Genomic DNA, 18,194 nt, shown 5'->3' with positions numbered 1-18,194 from the left:
ATTTGGCCAAGAAGAGACATCATTTTCTTCCAAGATACGGATTTCAGAGGTTGTCTGTGCCTGATGTTATCTGGGGAGACCCCAGCTAGCCTCTCCTCCCCTGGCATGTGAAGCCCTGCCCACGTGGGAGAGAACCTCCTCAGAGAGGATTCATTACATGTCAAGCTGTAGCAAGATGTGGACTGTGCGTGTACCCAGCTCAAGGCAAGATGACTCCTCCTACAAACCTGTCTTGAACCCAGTCTTCCCAGGGGCAGTCGTGTCCTTGTAGTCCACTGCACGCCATATACGAGGATAATGGAGAATTTTCACCAGGGCTACACTGAAGACTGCTCTGCTTTCCAGGCCTAGTGCAAGCAACTGGAAAGTGTGCCTCTGATAATTGGCCTGTGCTCAGAAGAGAGGCAGAGAATTCAGAGTTACCTTGCCTGCACACATCCTCGCTTTGCGGAGGGAGAGGCTGATGGAGGTGCTTTGAAATCAAGATAACTAGGTTGTCAGGACATAGAAGCTAAATCTTGAGCTAACGGACGTCTCCACTGCTAAGAGTCATTCTCTGCAGTAATCTCCTCAGTGGATTTTGCAGCGTGGCTGCTGTCACCTGCATGAGATGAACTCTTGCAGGAGCTGACTCCAGTACTGACAGCTGGGGTTACTTCAACAGTGAAGTCTCAGCAGAAGTAGACTGATGAGAGATTGCAGGCTGGAGCAATGATCATACATTAGCTTTGCTCTCGCGTGTATCCTCTTTTGAGCCCAAAAGCACTTTACAGTGTTTCATTATGCCTGTTTTACAGGTGGGGAAACCAAGTCACAGAAGAGTTATGTGAGTTGCCAAGGTCAGGCACTGACTCCACAGCATTACTCCAGCCTTCTTGCTACCTGCAGCTGTTGCCCTGTGCTGGAGCGTTGCCAGTTTAATACACGTTTGTGGAATTACATTTTGCATCAGTAAAATCGGCACCAAAACAGTGAGAAACTCCTGTTGCCTTTCAAGTAGGAGTCTGTTGTTTGGTCCCAAAGGGATCTGCTGCCCTCTGGGACTTCTCAGGCTGGGAAAAAATTATCTCTGGCTCCTCTTGAAAACTGCCGATTATATAATGAATGTGCCCAGTGTTATTAAAATAAAAATAACCCCTAGAGCAGGGGTCAACAACCTTTTGCTGCTACCTGCCACCACTCCTTGTGGTCTGAAATCCTACCGGGGGTCCAAATGTCTTACACCTGTGCTTACCCTCGCCACTGATTCAAGTGGCTGGCGGCAATGGAAAGAGTTAAATTTGGTAGCCCATAAGAGCAGAGCATGGAGGGCTGGAGTGTCAGCAGATGCTGGATAGAGAATAAATGGAAAAAGCAGGTCCTAGGACCCTAGGGATGCTGCCCCTGCTGCTTAGGCTGCTGTCTGTGCTTCAGCGTGGATCCACCCTGTGGTTCATCGGTTGCCAACTGCTGCCTTATAGATTCATAGATGTTTAGGCTGGGAGGGACCTGAGCAGATCATCAAGTCCAACCCCCTGCTGTGGGCAGGAAAGAGTGCCAGGGTCAGACGACCCCAGCCAGGTGTATGTCTAGCCTCCTCTTAAAGACCCCCAGGGTAGGGGAGTTCTTAGTACAGGTGATCAGTGGAGCTCCTCACTGGTACACGTCGCAGCAGGCTTTTGTGTCCCTCAGAGGCATTGCTCTGACCTCCTCTTTAGAGAACATTTACTATATAGATTGATCTGAAAGAGGCCATTTGTGATTCCATTACCATGTGCTTGTAGGAATCCTGTTGGCCCATATAGCTAAGCTCTTGGTTAAATTCTGCATTAAAAGCCATATTTTATGCATATGACTTATAAAGAAGTGGGGAGACCAAGAAATAAAATGACTTTCCAGCTCTTAAAATAGATAAAAGTGGTAGTTACTAGCATTGAAAGACTAAACTTAAGAGGAAGGTTTTATTTTTCCAATTATTTGAAGCCATTGATTGTCTTTGTTTGCATCTGGATCCACACCTCATCAGTCTATACTTACAATACTTGGCCTTTCTTATTAGTGTCTCTCATTAGATTTTCAGCAGATTTCTCATTCATGAGCCTAATGCTGACTTCACTGCCATTGAGCTGTTATAAGAGCAGGAGCAGGCTTTGTATCTCATTTGTAGGCTCGTTCTGCTCTTTGTATACCAGAGTTGATGTCTGTTGTTCATAATCTTTCATGTAGGTGCTGATGTTTCAAAGGCAGGAAGGAAGATGGGAACTTATTTTACAAAACCAGCACAAAGGTTGCTCACCTTGGCCTTCTCCCAGTGTACCTGACAACCCCAAACCTTTAGATTTTAACTTCTTAACTAAATACATCTTCAGGCATCTTTAATGCTGGGGGAAGTGTGCTGAGTTTGCTGCTCTGAAGTCCCAGGGATGCAGTATAGATATCCATCTGCGCCCCTCTCCCTCCCCACCCTTGGTACCTTCAGCTGGTATTCAAGGGCTTTGTAAAGATGTGAAATCCCTATTTCAGAGTGCCATCTCTCCCTATCCTTGCTATTTAAGCTCCTTTCTATTTAGGAGCATTGTGAGCAAGATCTTCTACATAGAGAAACCTCATTCTTTTCCTTCCCTATCTGACTTGCCTCTTTAGCCCCAGAAGCATGGAGGGCTGCCTCCATCCCTACAATGCTGCTTCCTTCTTCTCTCAACTGTAGACCAAGCTAAGTAGCATTGATTGCAAATGGCACTGCAAATCCTGGTGCATACATGCAGAGCAGAGAGGGATCAAACTCATTCCTTGTCAATCAAGTCTTGGAGCATTTAGGTTAGAGTACAGACGGTCAAAAAGCCCAAGGTTGAGTGGATTCAGTCTTTGCAGGTTGGCCTAAATTGTGTAGGTTGAACTGATAAGCAAATCAATAGACTTTCACTTTTGATTCTGGAAATGCAGCCACATGCCTTAAGTGGCCCAGGCCAGAAGCCGAGGGGTGCTAGAGCGCACCTCCCTGCTCGGCTGGAGTAGACAGCTTGGGCCCGTGCACCCTGCAAAGCAGCCTGGGATGCTGTGAAACTGTGAGTTAACTTGAATCTAGAGAGGATCTGGGACAAGTTCAATGAACTGATTTAACCTAAATCAGTTAAGCCTGATACTACATCCACCCAGATTTATCTTAAACCAGTTTCAGCCATTTTGAAAGCAGGTTATGTGCATTGAACTTCTGTCATGTTACAAATTTGAAAATCAAGATATTAAGCACTGGGGGTTTGGAAAATGCCTAATTTGAGTATCAGGCAAGTTGCTGTCTTAAATTAAGAAAAATAAAGGAAACCAAATCTAAGCATCTGCTTTTCATTTAAGGCTATCAACTCATGGTGGGAGTTCAACAGGAACCAGGTTAACTAGGTGTACGCAAATGTGAAGTAAACCTGTTTTAGTTAGATGCCCCCAAACTTTGCATGTGTGCATCAGAGCAGATCTAAGACACCTAAATTTCATACCTGCACTTCAATGAAATTGTTTCCAACAGGTTTCTATCACGTCAAATTATTTTGTCAGTTAAAGTGCATGCTTTCAGTGCATTCTCCTCCTCTCAGTTAACCGGGTGTAATGCTGATTACAGGTGTGAACCCCTCCACCTTCAGAAACCCCACGGTGGAGGTCAGAGTGCACACCTGGACAGCCCTACTGACCAAATGGATGTTCTTGCGAGCAGGCACTGGTCCTTTGATTTTCAACTGGAGTGTCAGGGTGGAAAAGTGTCCCCTGGATCCTTATGGAGGCAGTACTGACCTTTGTGATTTTCTTGCTCTCAGCTAGTGCCAATATCTGCAACGTAGTCCTGATGAGGCACACAGAGCTGGAAGAGGGGATTGACGTCCTGGACAATAATGGAAACATCGTTGGATCTTCCAGAATTGCTGCCAAACATGTATGTACCTATCATGCTCCATGCAGCCACAAGCACATGCATGCACAGAGCTGGCTTTTTAGGTCTCTCAAAACCCTTGGCTGTAGGAACCCTGCTTGGATGTTTCTAAACCAGAAGAAGCATCTCAGCTTCTTTAAAAAAATAACTGGAAGTCCTGGGTCTTATCCATCACCCAAGATGTGTACAGACAAACACAACAGGGTATTCCCATATCCAGGGACTTTGGGGTACACCAACATAGAGGTAACAAATGAGATGCCTAGAAGTGACTTTGGAGCATTTGAATCAGTTCACTTGATTGGGCTGAGCAAGGGTGCGAGTGGAAAGGGTCAGTCGAAATAGCAGCCACGGTTCTGATTGTTGTCTGACCAGAAGAACAGAAAAAGGTGTAAGGGGGTGCAGAAGCTAGAAGTGAAACTGGACAGCTTCAGATTCAGAATAAGGTTTGAGCTTTTAGTAGTGAGCATGATGTAACACTGGATCAGTTTCCTTCAGAACATGGTAGACTGGCTTTTTCGTGACGTCTTTACATTGCTGGTTCTCAGGCCCCCCTCGGAAAATGCCAGCTCTTAGCTTTCATTTGTTTTTCGCCTACAGAAAAATAATAGAGCAATTCTCTTGTTGCAAAGAACTCAGCAAGCCCACAACGGGGCAGAATGGTTCTGACACTGTTTGAAATCGCTGGGTATATCTTGTGATTATCCTGTGAAAAGTGTAGGTGTTTGTGCACCTACCAATGCTAACATTGCACATCACTCTTAAAAGGATCTCACATCACCCTGGTTGAGAAGTACTGCTTTACACCAGCCAGGAGATCTGGGTTTGTGTTATGCAAGGGTTAGATTAGAGGATTATAAAGATTAGATAATCCTCTCTGCCCTTAAAGTTGCTGAATTCTTCTTAGTAAGATCTGATTATTCCTTCCTGTCTGAGGATTTCTATGTGGAGAAATCCACATTTCTGTGTGGATTTCTATGTGCCCAGAAGCTGGTGTTGAATAGGAAGCAGAAAAATAACTTACACCTTTTTACAAATGAGGAAAGGTGGTTTTCTAGCTGAATCGCGATTTAACCCTTGCCATGCCAAGCTGTATTAACAACTATGAACCAAGCCTTTAGGAGGAGACCCCAGCTGTTTTTATTCACTTGCTCACACCTGGCTTACTCCCCCCTGGCACCTTCTAAACTCTGCCATCTGCTTGTGACTGCTTTGTGACTTTTCTTATTCTCCTGTTCTGATGTATCTTTGACTCTGAGCTTCCTCTGACTGTCAAACTGAAACATGTTGTTTCCAAGTGGGTTTAATCTGAAGTGTAAATAATAGAGTTAATAATGTAATATGTAGGGCTCAGTTGCATTGGTATAACTGAACACAGATCCAGGCCCATAATTTGCAGTAAAAGGGCAAAAATCTAGTATATGCAAGTAACTGGTATAGAGGTTGGAAAGTATATTCCAACCAGTATGCATACCATAGAAATGTCAGGGATGCTAGTTCTTTCCCTCTGGGTTGACTGCTCAATGGAAGCAAATACTGGGACACTTCTAAGTGTTTTTTTTTAAATACATATGCCTACATTTTTCTTCTTAACTTTCAGGCACTGTTAGAGACAGCCTTGACTAGAGTGGTCCTGCCAATGCCTATACTGGTTCTACCTCCAATTATTATGTCCATCCTGGAAAAGTAAGTATTGGGGGATGGAGGGTGAAATTTAGAGGGAAAGGTTTTGGGAGGAAACGGGCTAAGATGTGCAATTTAATGTGATTTAAGAGGAAATATTCTTACCAAGCTGGGCAAGGACAAAAATATATTAAAGTGTTTTGCAGTACACGTCCATGCTAGGTTCACCAGGGGATGGAGACAAAAGTTCAGAGGTAAGTAAAGAGCCAGAGGACCTGGATAAAACCTTACTAAGAAGCAACAGTGAAAGCCTTAGCAATGTTCTCGAGAAGATAGGACTAGCAGCTAGATACCTGAAGTGTTTATAAACTAATATGAGAAGCATGGGGAATAAACAGGGAAAATTGGAAGTCCTAGTACAAGCACAGAATTATAATGTAATTGTGATTATGAAGACATGGCAGAATAGTTCACCTGACTGGATTATGGTCATAGATGGGCATAGTTTGTTCAGAAAGAACAGGCAGGGAAAAAAGGTGGATGTGTTGCCCTACATATAAAGGCTATGTATATGTGTTCAGAGGTGCAGTATAAAGTGGAAGGCAGGTGTGTTGAAAGCTTCTGGGCAAAGGAGAGTGTTGAAAGCCTCTGGGAGAGAAGCAATGGGGATGTCATGGCGGGTATCTGCTACAAGCCACCAAACCCAGGGGGAGGAAGTGAATGAGGCCTTCTTTAAATATTGACAGAAGCTGCCAAATCACAGGGCTTGGTTCTCCTGGGGGACTTATTATCGGGGCATCTGCTGGTAGGAAAACACAGCAGCACACAAGCAGTCCAGCAAATTCTTGGAGTGTGTTGGCGATAGCTTTTTGACGCAGATGGTAGAGAGGCCAACTAGGGGGGAAGCTCTTCTCAACTTTCTGCTCACAAACAGGGAGGAATTGATTGAGAATGTGAAGGGGAAGGCAGCTTGTATGACAGTGGGTGCATCTGCACATGTATTTCTTTCAAAGCAATAAACTCTGAAGCTGTTTGAGCTGGAGTAAACTACTCCCGGGTGCAGCATCTACATGTGTACTGGGGACAGCAGCAATCTGAGCCAGGGTGAAGAAGTTTACACCAGGGCTGCTCACAGGGTGTAAGCAGGGTGGCGGCAGCGGGCAATGGAAGGGCTGGCTGTGGCACAAGGGTGCTCCAAGTGCAGAGTTGTGTGACTAGGCACCAGGCAGGAGTTTGGCCCCTGCTGGCAGGGCTGACTGGGCACAATTTATGCCTGTGGTCAGCATCTACATGTGCATTTAATCTCAGTAAATTACCCTAGCATAAGATAGTACTGTCCCCAACAGTACTATGTTACTACAGCATTAATTAGTTTACGGTGGTCTAATATTGTCACACTTGTAGATGGTGATGCTTTACTCCACAGTTAATTAGTCTACTCTGCAGTTAAGTGCATGTGTAGATGTGCCCAGTGACTACAAAATGATAACAGTTCAAGATCCTAAGGGGAGGAAGGACAGAGAACAGCAGAATAAGGACACTCAACTTCAGAAAAGCAGACTTTAGCAGACTCGAGGAACTGGTGAATAAGATCCCCTGCTGAACAAGTCTGAGAGGTGAAGAAGTCCAAGAGAGCTGGCTCTACTTTAAGAAGGTCCTTTTAAGGGCTGAGGACCAAGCTACCCCAATATGACAGAAAAATGGGAAGTGCAAGAGGAGCTCAGCCTGGCTTGACAGTGATCTCTTCAACAAGTTGAAACTCCAAAGGGAATCCTACAAAAAGTGGAAACCTAGTCAGGGTTCTAGTGAAGAGTATAAGACATGGACATGCAAGAAGAAAATTAGGAAAGCTGGGAAATGATTTGCAATGCAACTGGCAAAAGACCTGAAAAACAATAAAAATGGATTCTACAAGCATGTCACAAGTAAGAGGAAGACTGTAGCAGGGAGCTTAAGGGAAGGCAGGCTGCAGGAGAAGCAGGTGGAGACCAATGAAGGGAGCCACATGACCCCAAAGGGTCCAAGCTTGGAGGATATAAGCCCAGGGCCTGAGCTGGACAGGCAGTCTTACCTGAAAGCCATGGAGAGAAGAGCTCTTGGGCAGAAGGGCTGCAGCAAAGCTCCTGACTAACACCTGAGTTGGGGTAGGCAACACCAGTACTTTAGCAATTGAGATTGTAGGGGTGGTGGAGGCTTCAACTGGCCCAGGAGCGGGGCCAAGTCCTGAAGGATAGGGGCCAAGGCCAAGGAGCAAATCCACGCCTGCAGAATGATTAAAGTGAGCAAGGTCCGGGCCCCACGGCCCATGAGGGATGAGATATAGGGTCAAGCACCCATTGCCCGGAAGGGATGAGAATAAGTAAGACCAAGGGCCTGTAGCCCAGGACAGGTGACATCTACTAAGGAGATGGAGGCCTGAGCCCTGGTGGGGTGGAGAATTCAGGCTGCAACCCAAGAGGGGAGGTAGAGAGGCCCAAGCCCCGGGGAGGGGTCGGGGTGGAACAGTTAAAAGCACTAGGGTTGGATGCCCCAACAGTGGCAGAGGCTGTTCTGGGTTTAGAAGTCCACACTGACTGGAGTTGACACTGGGGCTGAAGGCCTGTAATGAGGGGGACTGGAGGCCCATAGATAAGAGATTGACTGGGTTGGAAAGTGGAGCTTAATGCCCAATGATTGGTAATATCTGCAAGGCATGGGCATGGCTAGAAGGGGAGATGAGGCCACGTATTTAGCCTTTAAGATGATGAGCAGTGACAGGTGTGTATGAGATCTTGCTTGGAGAGCCCTGGGGCAGTCTCCCTTTTTCTAAAAGCATAATTACATCAAGGTGTGGCAGGAGAGTCAAAGGGGAGATTGCCCAAAAATAGTAAAGGTGATAGCGACTGAGGGGTCTCCCTGGGGTGGGACCCTGAAGAAACCAAAGAAACCGTAGGTCCCTTAGGGAGTATAGAAGACTATCTAGTTATGGGTGATGCAGAAAAAGCTAAAGTATTTAATGCTTTTTTTACTTCAGCCTTCACAAACAGAGGCAGCTATCAGATGACAAACATGTTTGGCGGTGAAGATAGGGATGGAGACAAACATCTTAGAGGAATGGCAGAACAAGTTAGGGACTACTTAAAGACAGATGTTTTCAAGTTGCCAAAGCTGGAAATTGGTTGAGGTCATTTCAGAGCCATTAACAAAGTCTTTGAGAACTCATGGAGGTTGTGTGAGGTCCCTTCAAAAAGGGCAAATCTAGTATCCATCTATAAGAAAGGGGAGAAGGAACATCCGGGGACTTACAGGCCAGTCAGCCAGACCTTGATACCTGGGAAGATCATGAAGCACGTTCTCAAGGAATCTATCGTGAAGCACCACAAGATGATCAGGAACAGCCAGGATCAGTTCACCAAGAGCAAGTCTTGCCTGACCAACCTGATTTCCTTCTATGATAGGATGACAGACTGTGTGGATGGGAGAGAGCAGTGGATGTGATTTAGACCTTGATTTTAGCAAGCCTTTGACACTGCCTCCCACAGCATTCTCACGAACAAGCTAAGGAAATATAGACTAGAGAAAGTTCTGTAAGGTGGATACATAACTTGTTAGATTATCATGCTCAACAAGTAGTCATCAATGGTTCAGTGTCTAGTTGGGAGGAGGTATCAAGTGAGGCTCCCCAGGAGTCTGTCCTGTTCAGCATGTTCATTAATGATTTGGAACATATGATTAAGTCTGCACTTGGCAAATTTGAGGATGACACTAAGGTAGTGGAGTTGCGGACCCTCTAAAGAGCGGGGTGAGGATCCAGAATGACTTGGACAGACTGGAGAAAAGCTCTGTCATCAATAGATGAGATTCAACCATCCTACATTTGGGATGGGAATAATTGAATGCACAGATGCAGACTGGGGAATGACTAGCTGGGCTGCAGTAATGCAGAGAAGGACCTGAGGATTACAGTAGACCATAAACCGATTATGAGCCAACAGCGTGCTTTAGTTGCAAAAAAAAAGCCAGCAGTCTATTGAGTTGTTTCAACAGGGTTGTCACTTGCAAATTGGGGGAAACTAATTTTTGTGCTGTATTCAGCACCGGCAAGGCCTTACCTGGAGTACTGCATCCAGTTTTGGGCTCCACACTTCAAGAAGGATGTGGATGGATTGGAGAGAGTCCAGCACAGAGCAACAAATATGTTTAGGGGCTTAGGAAGGAAGATTTATGAGGAAAGGCTGAAAGAACTAGGATTATTTAGTTTGGAGAAGAGAAGACTGAAGGGGGGTTTGGTAACAGTCTTCAAATACCTGAAGGGTGAATATAGAAAAGATGGAGATGGGTTTTTCTCTGTGGCCATAGGGGACAGGACCTGGAGCAATTGTCTCCAGCTGCAGTAGGGGAAATTCAAGATGGAGATTAGGTGGGACTTTCTAACTATGAAGCCCTGGAACAGGCTACCTAGAGAAACTGCAATCTCTGTTCTTGGAAGTTTTCAAGAGTGGGTTGGATGGACAGTTGGCTGGGATCGTTTAGTCACTGATGATCCCGCCCTAAACAGGGGATGGACTAGTTGACCTTGTGAGGTCCCTTCCAGCCCTACTTTCTTATGGTCCTCACTACTGTCATCTCACTTTTGGGGCCATTGCTGCAGGATAATGTACTAGTATTGTTATTATTAGTAATACTTTATTTTAAAAAAGGAAAGGAAAGCACAGTTGCTTTTAAATCTTTAGTCATAAGGGGGTTTACCTGAAGCTCACTAAACTCAATGGAAAGAATCCCATGGATTTCAGTGAGTTTGGGATCAAGCCTAATTATCAGCCACTACATGGAAGCCTGGGTAGATTGGCAACCTCACGTGTCCTGTCAGCGTTATGTCCTGGAATCCATGCAAGACTCTGCTGTGATGTGCGTCTCCAGGGTTTTCCAGTGCTCTTTTGAGAAATGCTAGATTTTTGGTAGACAAGGTTCTTTGGGTAAATGTGATATCTTTTATTAGACCAACTAAATAGTTGGAAAATTGTTCTTTGCAAGCTTTCGGGCACACCCTTCTTCAGGCATAGGGAGAGTCTGCTGGTCTGTGTGTGCTCTTTGGTAGCACTTCATGGGTAGGCAGTGGAACAGACTGCCTAGGAAAGTTGTGGAATCTCTATCACTGGAGGCGTTCAGGAAGAGATTGCATAAGCATTGGTTGGGGATGCTGTAGGAGTAGCTATGCCTAAGCTAAGCTATGGGTACTTTCCATGCTTCTGGTCTTTGCTGGTTGCTCCCTGGGGCCAGGAAGGAAATACTTTCCTGTCTGTTGCTATATGGCAGGGGTTGAGGAGGGTCCACCTTCCTTAGAAGCATTGGGTGTTGACTGCAACCAAGGCTGAGGATTTTGACTAGGGTATGCCAGTGTTTCTGCTAAGACGAAATCCAGAGGTTCCTGGCTAGAGGTTCTTGCTTCTCAGCTTAAGGTCAGCCTGATCGCCACATTGGGGTCCAGAAGGGATTTTACCCCATGGTCACATTGCTACGTATGGACTGTGGAGGGGTTGATGTCCTTCTGTAGCAGGGGGCATGGTCCTCATCCTTGGATCCCTCAAGTGTATTTTAACAACCCTTGCAGCAGCAGGCCAATGAGCACTTTTGTCCCCGTGCTTTACTGTTGGCAGATTAAGTTGTGTGATAGGCTTGACTATGTAATTTTATGAATAGGTTAGATAAGGATTTATATGGAATGGTTTAGATAAGAGATAATCCTGTCTCGGGGAGGGTGTTGGACTAGATGACATCCAGAGCTCCCTTCCAGCCCTACTTTACTGTGCTTCTGTGATGGTGGGAGGGACAAGGTAGCATTTTCATTTGCTGTTTAATTATTCTGCATTAGTCTGAAGTCAGGCAGAAGGCAGGGTAGATTGCACTTTAGAGACTAAATCTGAGTTGCATAAACTCCCTGTGGTCCCTTCGTAGCATCTGATGAAGTAAGCCGCTGCTTACGAAAGGTTGCGTATCTCTGATTTAGTCTATAAGGTGCAAATCTACTCTGCTTTCTACCTGATTATCCCATGTCACAGCATTTTAACAATGAAAGATCTGCTATGGGTCATTGACTAGCCATATGGAAAGTACCCATAGCATTTGTCACCCTGTGGTCCAGCATTTCTGCTTGCTCCTTTGCTAAGGTGAGCAGGCTGTGACACTGTTTGGGCAGCAGATGGTTTCTCTTTGCTGGCTTCTGAAAAAATCTTTCTCCACTAGAGAAGAGGCTGTACACTACTATCCCAGCTGTACCTCTTATTTGGTCTTGGTGGTCTCCAAAGGGGCGGATGCCACCTGCAAAACCTTCTGACGTGGATTAAGAGTGTCTCAGCTACCTTTGTTCAGACAGCTAAGCTGGGAACACTTTTTGAACCAATGTTAATGATGGCATCTCTAAAATACTCCATGGACAAAGTAAACAATAATTAGCAGGACTCGGTACTGAACCGCAGCTTTGGTGAGCTGGAGCTTTGTTCTTGCTGTGTAAATGCTGCTTGGCTGTGTGAAAATTCTCTCTCCTTGTTAATAGGGGCCATAAACTTTGGTGCTTGATCTGTCTGGTGGCGGGGTGGGGATCTGTATTGAAAGAAAGGAAGAAAATGAAAAGCACTGTTTTATATTACTGTAGCAGAACTTGCCAAGACCGGAAACCTGGTGGGCTTAGGTGCTGTGTGGGTGTTCAAAACGTGGTCAGTCCCCAGTCATGCCACTCGCCATTTCATTCTTAATACATACATGAAATTTTCTTTGTATAAGGAGGCCAGGGGAGTAACTTGAAAGCCTCCAGGAGGGAGCTGGTCCCCGAAGAGCAGTTAGCCCACTGTCCTTTTCTTTCTGGACATCCTTTGTATGGAACTATTGTCTTGCGCAGAACAAAATTAATCTAAATATTCCTCCCCCAAAACCCCCCCCCAAAAACCCAACCAAAAACAAAAAAACCCCTGAATATGACTAAAATAAGCAGGTCAGCCTGTGTTGTCTGATGAGCTGTAAAACCAATAAGCTGTGTGGCACATACAGAGGGAGTGTGAAGATCTTGTGGAACTTCTGATTCCCATTTACTCAAAGATTAATTTGTGAACCCGACTGTCGTGGCCAAATTCCATCTTGGGTCATTCTGGCCCAGCCTTAAAATGCCCTCTGCTATTTGAGTGGCAGTCACCTTCAAGACCCTTCTCTTCATGACTTTTCTGTATCACATCTTGCTCTGGGGTCATCTCCTCCTTTTCTCTCCAACACCCATGTGCACATACACATGGGACACACAAACAGAGAAGCAAAGCGCCAAGGGGAACGCATTGCATCATGACAGCTGCACACACACATCCCCCTAGGCTGTGCATTGAACAGCAGGCATTTGGCAGCGTGAGAGAATTGTCTTTGTGTTGTCCAGGGGTAAATTTGCTGCTTCTGGGGCAAGGCTGCATGTAGGGGCAGGACCATGTGTTGGCAACTTTGGGTTGGGACATCTTGACTTGCCACATTCATAAATGCACGGGCTCAGTGCCTCCTGCTGCAGCTTGCACTTGCTGAGCTGTAGTGATCTTGTCCCACAGCCAGGGTCTGCTCTCCATGCTCTTCCTTTCTCTGGCTCTTTTCTGCTGCATGGACTTCACTACAGCTGGTCTCTCCAGGGACTCTTGCTTAATAGTTTGTCTAAGGCCATTTTACATTGTAAGAGGCTTCCTTTTCAAATAAACTCAGAATTGAGAGTGTCTATGGAGAGTTTTCTCAGATGCAGAAAAGAAAAGGCTCTTTCAGGCCAGAACAGGCTTCATAATGTGAGCTGTTTCACACTCCAGTCCTCACGTCTTTAGTCAAAGAAGCCATCCCACTTTTCAGCCGGGCCGAGGAGCTACTTTCTCAGCTGCTGTGACCTCTGTTTCTTCCTCTGAGCTGCAGGTTTTAAGGACAAGAAGTTTGGCACATGCTACAGAGGAACTATAACCATATTCTTCCATCCCCTTTTTTGGCAAGTATGTTGTACTTTCCCTAGCAGCCAGGGTAGGTATCACCATGGGCCAGGATGGGTGAGCTATCCACTTGGCATGTGAAGTATCCCTCTCCTCACACCAGGAATCCACAATCCACATGCTGATGGACATTTCTGCTATGCACTAAGTCAAAAGATGGGAAGAAGCAAAGTCAAAATAAGCAGGATTTGGTGTATTTTTCATCAGATTATGCTGTTGGGTGTAATGGTGAATGGTTAAGGCATCTCGGGTGTAATGGTGAATGGTTAAGGCATCTCGCTCAGGATCTGGAGATATTAGTTTGGACATCATTGTGGACTAGTGCTGAAGCCCACTTCTGGTTGACATAGCTGTCCATAGAAGCCTGCTCATTTACGCTGGGGACTCCAAGACAGCTAGATGCAGTGGTGGTCACATTATTCCTTGTGTGCATTGGCTACAGAAGCTAGTGCACTTTAACTATACTAACCCATTGAACTGCCTACCCTCACAACGTACCCTCCTCCAGGCCTTGGTGATGATAAGAGACTGAGGGCAGCTACAATGTGGATGAGGCCATCAGAAGAATCTGGTCTCTTGCAATGGGATCCATTTGGACCACACATCTCAGACTCAGTTACTGTAAGGTCAGTGTCTGTTTGACTTTGAGTCAACTCTGCATCATTCAGCCTCACCTTGCTATACTGCCACATCACCTTTGTAAGTGTAGTTAGTATGACTTGTGCCATGTTCTCTCCTTTTGGTTGGGTTTCCTTGCTAAACTACAGTTTCCAGGATGCACCAAGCAATTTAGTCAGGTGGGAGACTGCACTGCACTGTGGGAGATGTAGGTCGGCCAAGGGACCTGGCCCTCAGCAGAGAATGAAGATCTGAGATGCTTGAACTGCAATTCCTGAGAGGCAGTGCAGCAGTAAAGGAGATGCAGATTCTTCTTCAGCAGTCCCTTTCAGTCAAGGATGATTGTCTTCCACGATTAACTTATTGGTGGGTCCAAAGTTGGCTGACAATCCAGGATTGACAAACCCTGTTGCAACTTGGGCATGTGTTTCTGTGCAGGGTGGATGGCTCCAGATTCTTGATTTGGCCCACAACACACTGTTCCTGCCACTCCCACTTTTCCATCTCCTCTAATTAAAGGTTTCGAAGTACTGAGATCCTTGCAGCAGTCTTCCTCCATTTGGGGCATTCCTGAGCAATAGACTCCCACAAGCTGATGTCAATGTTGCATTTTTTTCAAGTTGTCCTTGAGGACGTCTGTGAAGTGCTTTCTCTGCCTTACTCTTGAATGCGCCTTGACTAATCTGGGAGAATAAACCTTGCTTCAGGAGTCTGGAGTCAGACATTTGGATGATGTGGCTGGCCTAGTGAAGCTGATGTTGGATAAGCCTTGATACTCATGGTGTTTGCTTGTGAAAGGATGCTAATCACAGAATCACAGAAATGAAGGGCTGGAAGGGACCTCGAAAGATCATCAAGTCCAACCCCCCTGCTCTGGGAAGAAATACTGCTGAGAACAAATGATCCCAAAAGGGGGTCTGTCCAGTCTCCTCTTGAACACTTCCAAGGTTGGGGACTGCACCACCTCCTTGGGAAGTCTAGTCCAGATTCTGGTCTGTCTTACCATAAAGAAGTTCTTCCTTACATCCAACTTGAAACCATCCTATAACAGTTTATGGCCATTGCTCCTTGTCCTGCCCTGGGGCACCCTAGTGAACAGTTTTTCTCCCAGTTCCCAATATTCACCCCGACATACTTCTAGTCCCCCCTCAGTCTTCTCTTGCCCAGGCTGTACAGTCCTAGATCCTTAGTCTTTCTTCATAAAGTCTGTCCTCATTTTTGTGGCCCTTCTCTGGACCCTTTCAAGATTCTCGTCTGTTTTGAAGTGCAGCACCCAGAACTGGACACAGTCCTCCAGCTGGGGTCTCACCAGCACCAAGGAGAGAAGAAGTATCACTTCCTTAGTCCTGCTTGCAATGCATCAGCTAACGCACCCCTGTATGCTATTAGCTCTGTTGCCTACAGGGTCACATTGGTGGCTCATGTTCATGCTGTGATCAGCCATAACTCTGAGGTCCCATTCAGCCATAGTGCTGGCCAGGACATCTCCTCCTAACCTATAGTCATGTCACTGGTTACTTCACCCAAGATGAAGCCCTCTGCATTTATCCTTATTGAACTGCATCTGGTTCCACTCTACCAACCTTTCCAGCTTGTCCAGGTGCACTTGGATCTGCATCCCATCCCCTAGCACGACCACTTTTTCCCCACCTAGTATCGTCCGCAACCTAGTATCAGCTGCAAACTTGGCCAATGTGCTTTCCACATCCTCTTCCAAATCATAGATAAACACATGAAACAGCCTGGGGCCAAGAACTGAACCCTGCAGGACACCATGGGACACCTCCTGCCAAGACAATACAGACACGTCCACTAATATTCTTTAGGTTTTACCCCTTAGCCAGTTCCCAACCCACATGACTATGGACTCTGCCAGCCCACAATCCCCCAGTTTTTTTATAAGAGCATCATGGGAGACCATATTGAAGGCCTTTTTAAAATCCAAGTATATGACATCAACAATGCCTCCCATACCTAAGTGGTTCGTTGCTTGATCATAGAAGATGAGGTTGGTCAGACACGGCCTGCCCACAATGAAACCACGTTGGCTGTCCTTCAGCATCGTGCCTTCTGCTGGTCTCTCACAAACGGACTTCTTGATAATTTATTTCCAAAATTTTACCCAGTATCAAGGACAAACTGGCTGGCCTATAGTTTCCTGGATCCTCTCTCCTCCCATTCTTAAAGATTGGCACCACATTGGCCCTTTTCCAGTCTTCCAGGACCTCTCCCGAGCACCACAAGTCTTCAGATACCATGGCCAACGGTCCCACAATTACCCCAGCCAGTTCCCTCAACGCTCTCGGGTTTAGTCCATCCGGTTCTGCTGACCTGAAGACATTCAACTGCTCTAAGTGCTCCCTCACCAATTTGACACTGACCATTGGTTGGCAGTCACTACCCCCACATCTGTCCAGTATCAAACCAGGCAGGCGACTGCTGTTTGCATGCAGGAGCACCGATGCAAAGTATTCATTAAAGAGTTCAGCTTTCTCCTGATTGTCCGTTCTTAGCTGTCCCATCCCATTCTGCAGGGACCTCACATTTCCCTTGGTCTTCCTTTTGGTCCCTGTATACTTAAAGAAGGACTTCTTGTTGTCCTTGATTTCAGTTGCTGACCTGATCTTGGTCACCGCCCTTACCTGCCTTATCCTCTCCCTACAAATACGGGCTATACTTGTGTATTCCTCCTTTCTGACTACCTCTTGTTTTCATGGTCTGTAAGCCTCCTTTTTCTTTTTTAAGCACTCCCTGACTCCTCAGATAAACCAAGAGGGCTTTCCAGTCCATTTCCCACCTTTCTTGCATACAGGAATGGACCTTTTCTGCACTTTGAGGATTGCTCCTTTGAGGAACAACCACCCTTCCTGAACTCTGTTCCCCTCCAGTTCCTGTCCCCAAAGTTTTCTTCCACTGTTTTCCTAAACTCACTGAAGCCAGCCTTCCTAAAGTTAAGCACCTCTGCCATACTGGCTGACTTCCCTGCCCTACGACGGATAGTGAATTATTTCATCTCAGAATCACTATCTCGTAGATTACCCTCAATCCTCGGATCTCCCACCAGGTTGTCCCCTTTGGCTAGAACCAAATCCAACAAAGTCTTCCCTCCGGTCAGCCCGTTCACCTCCTGTACTAAATAAGGTTCTTCCACATAGGTCAAAAACCTGTATGACCAGTCAGATCTGGCTGAGTGCTCCTCCCAGCAGATGTCAGGGCTATTGAGGTCACCTATGACAACCATGTCCCTTGAATATGCAGCCTCCACCAGCGCTCTGAGTAGTTCCAGATCCAGCTCCTCCTCCTGGTGTGGTGGTCTGTAGTAGACACCTACCATCAAGTTCCCTTCTCAGCATCCCTCCCCGCCATCCCCAGTATCAGGGTCTCAAGTCACTGTTCTCTCAAACCAGTTTGGGCCTCTGAGGAGGCATACCACTCCTTTACATGGAGAGCTACACCTCCTCCCTTCTTCCCACCCAATCCCTTCTGTACCCAGCCTGTAGCCCTCTATGCATACAACCGAGTCATGCCCAGCATCCCACCAGGTCTCCATTATTCCAACAAGATCATATTCCCTATTTGCTAGCAGGAGAGCCAGTTCCTCTTGCTTATTCCCCATACTCCTAGCATTTGTGTATAGACATTTAAGTCCCCCATTGGTAACCTCCAGTTCTCCGCTAGCCCTCCATCATTCCAGTCTCCCAACACTGCCCTCACTTCCCTCTCTACGTCCTTCCTGCTTGACTGTTCCCCTAGCTTGCATTCCCGTCTGATCACTCATCCCTGGGATGCACCTGATTTAAATCCCTCTCCAGCAAGTCAACCATCCCAGAAGAAAACATTTTCTTCCCCCTTGGCGTGATGTGGATGCTGTCTCTTCCCAACAAGCCTCCATCCCGGACCAGGGATCTATGATCATAAAATGAGAAACCCCCGCTGTGGCATAGATTCATAGATTCATAGATGCTAGGGTCGGAAGGGACCTCAACAGATCATCGAGTCCGACCCCCTGCATAAGCAGGAAAGAGTGCTGGGCCTACATTACCCCAGCTAGATACACATCTAGCCTTCGCTTGAAGACC

At 46.3% G+C, this 18,194-nt stretch overlaps 1 protein-coding gene across 3 annotated transcripts in view; it reads left to right on the top strand.

The window, feature by feature from the left end:
- SFXN5 (sideroflexin 5) overlaps nucleotides 1-18,194 on the top strand; it is a 209,612-nt gene that overhangs the window by 128,423 nt on the left and 62,995 nt on the right. For all 3 annotated transcript variants that reach the window (XM_019552962.1, XM_019552960.1, XM_019552961.1), the window contains exons 11-12: nucleotides 3,786-3,901; nucleotides 5,499-5,584. In XM_019552962.1, the coding sequence (XP_019408507.1) occupies nucleotides 3,786-3,901; nucleotides 5,499-5,584 (202 nt within the window). The remainder of the gene's footprint in view (nucleotides 1-3,785; nucleotides 3,902-5,498; nucleotides 5,585-18,194) is intronic.

Source organism: Crocodylus porosus, unplaced genomic scaffold (assembly GCF_001723895.1).
Source record: "Crocodylus porosus isolate Cpor-Errol unplaced genomic scaffold, CroPor_comp1, whole genome shotgun sequence".
Lineage (NCBI taxonomy): Eukaryota > Metazoa > Chordata > Crocodylia > Crocodylidae > Crocodylus > Crocodylus porosus.
The sequence above is the reverse complement of the archived record's forward strand: the minus strand, read 5'-3'. Positions and strand labels throughout refer to the sequence as shown.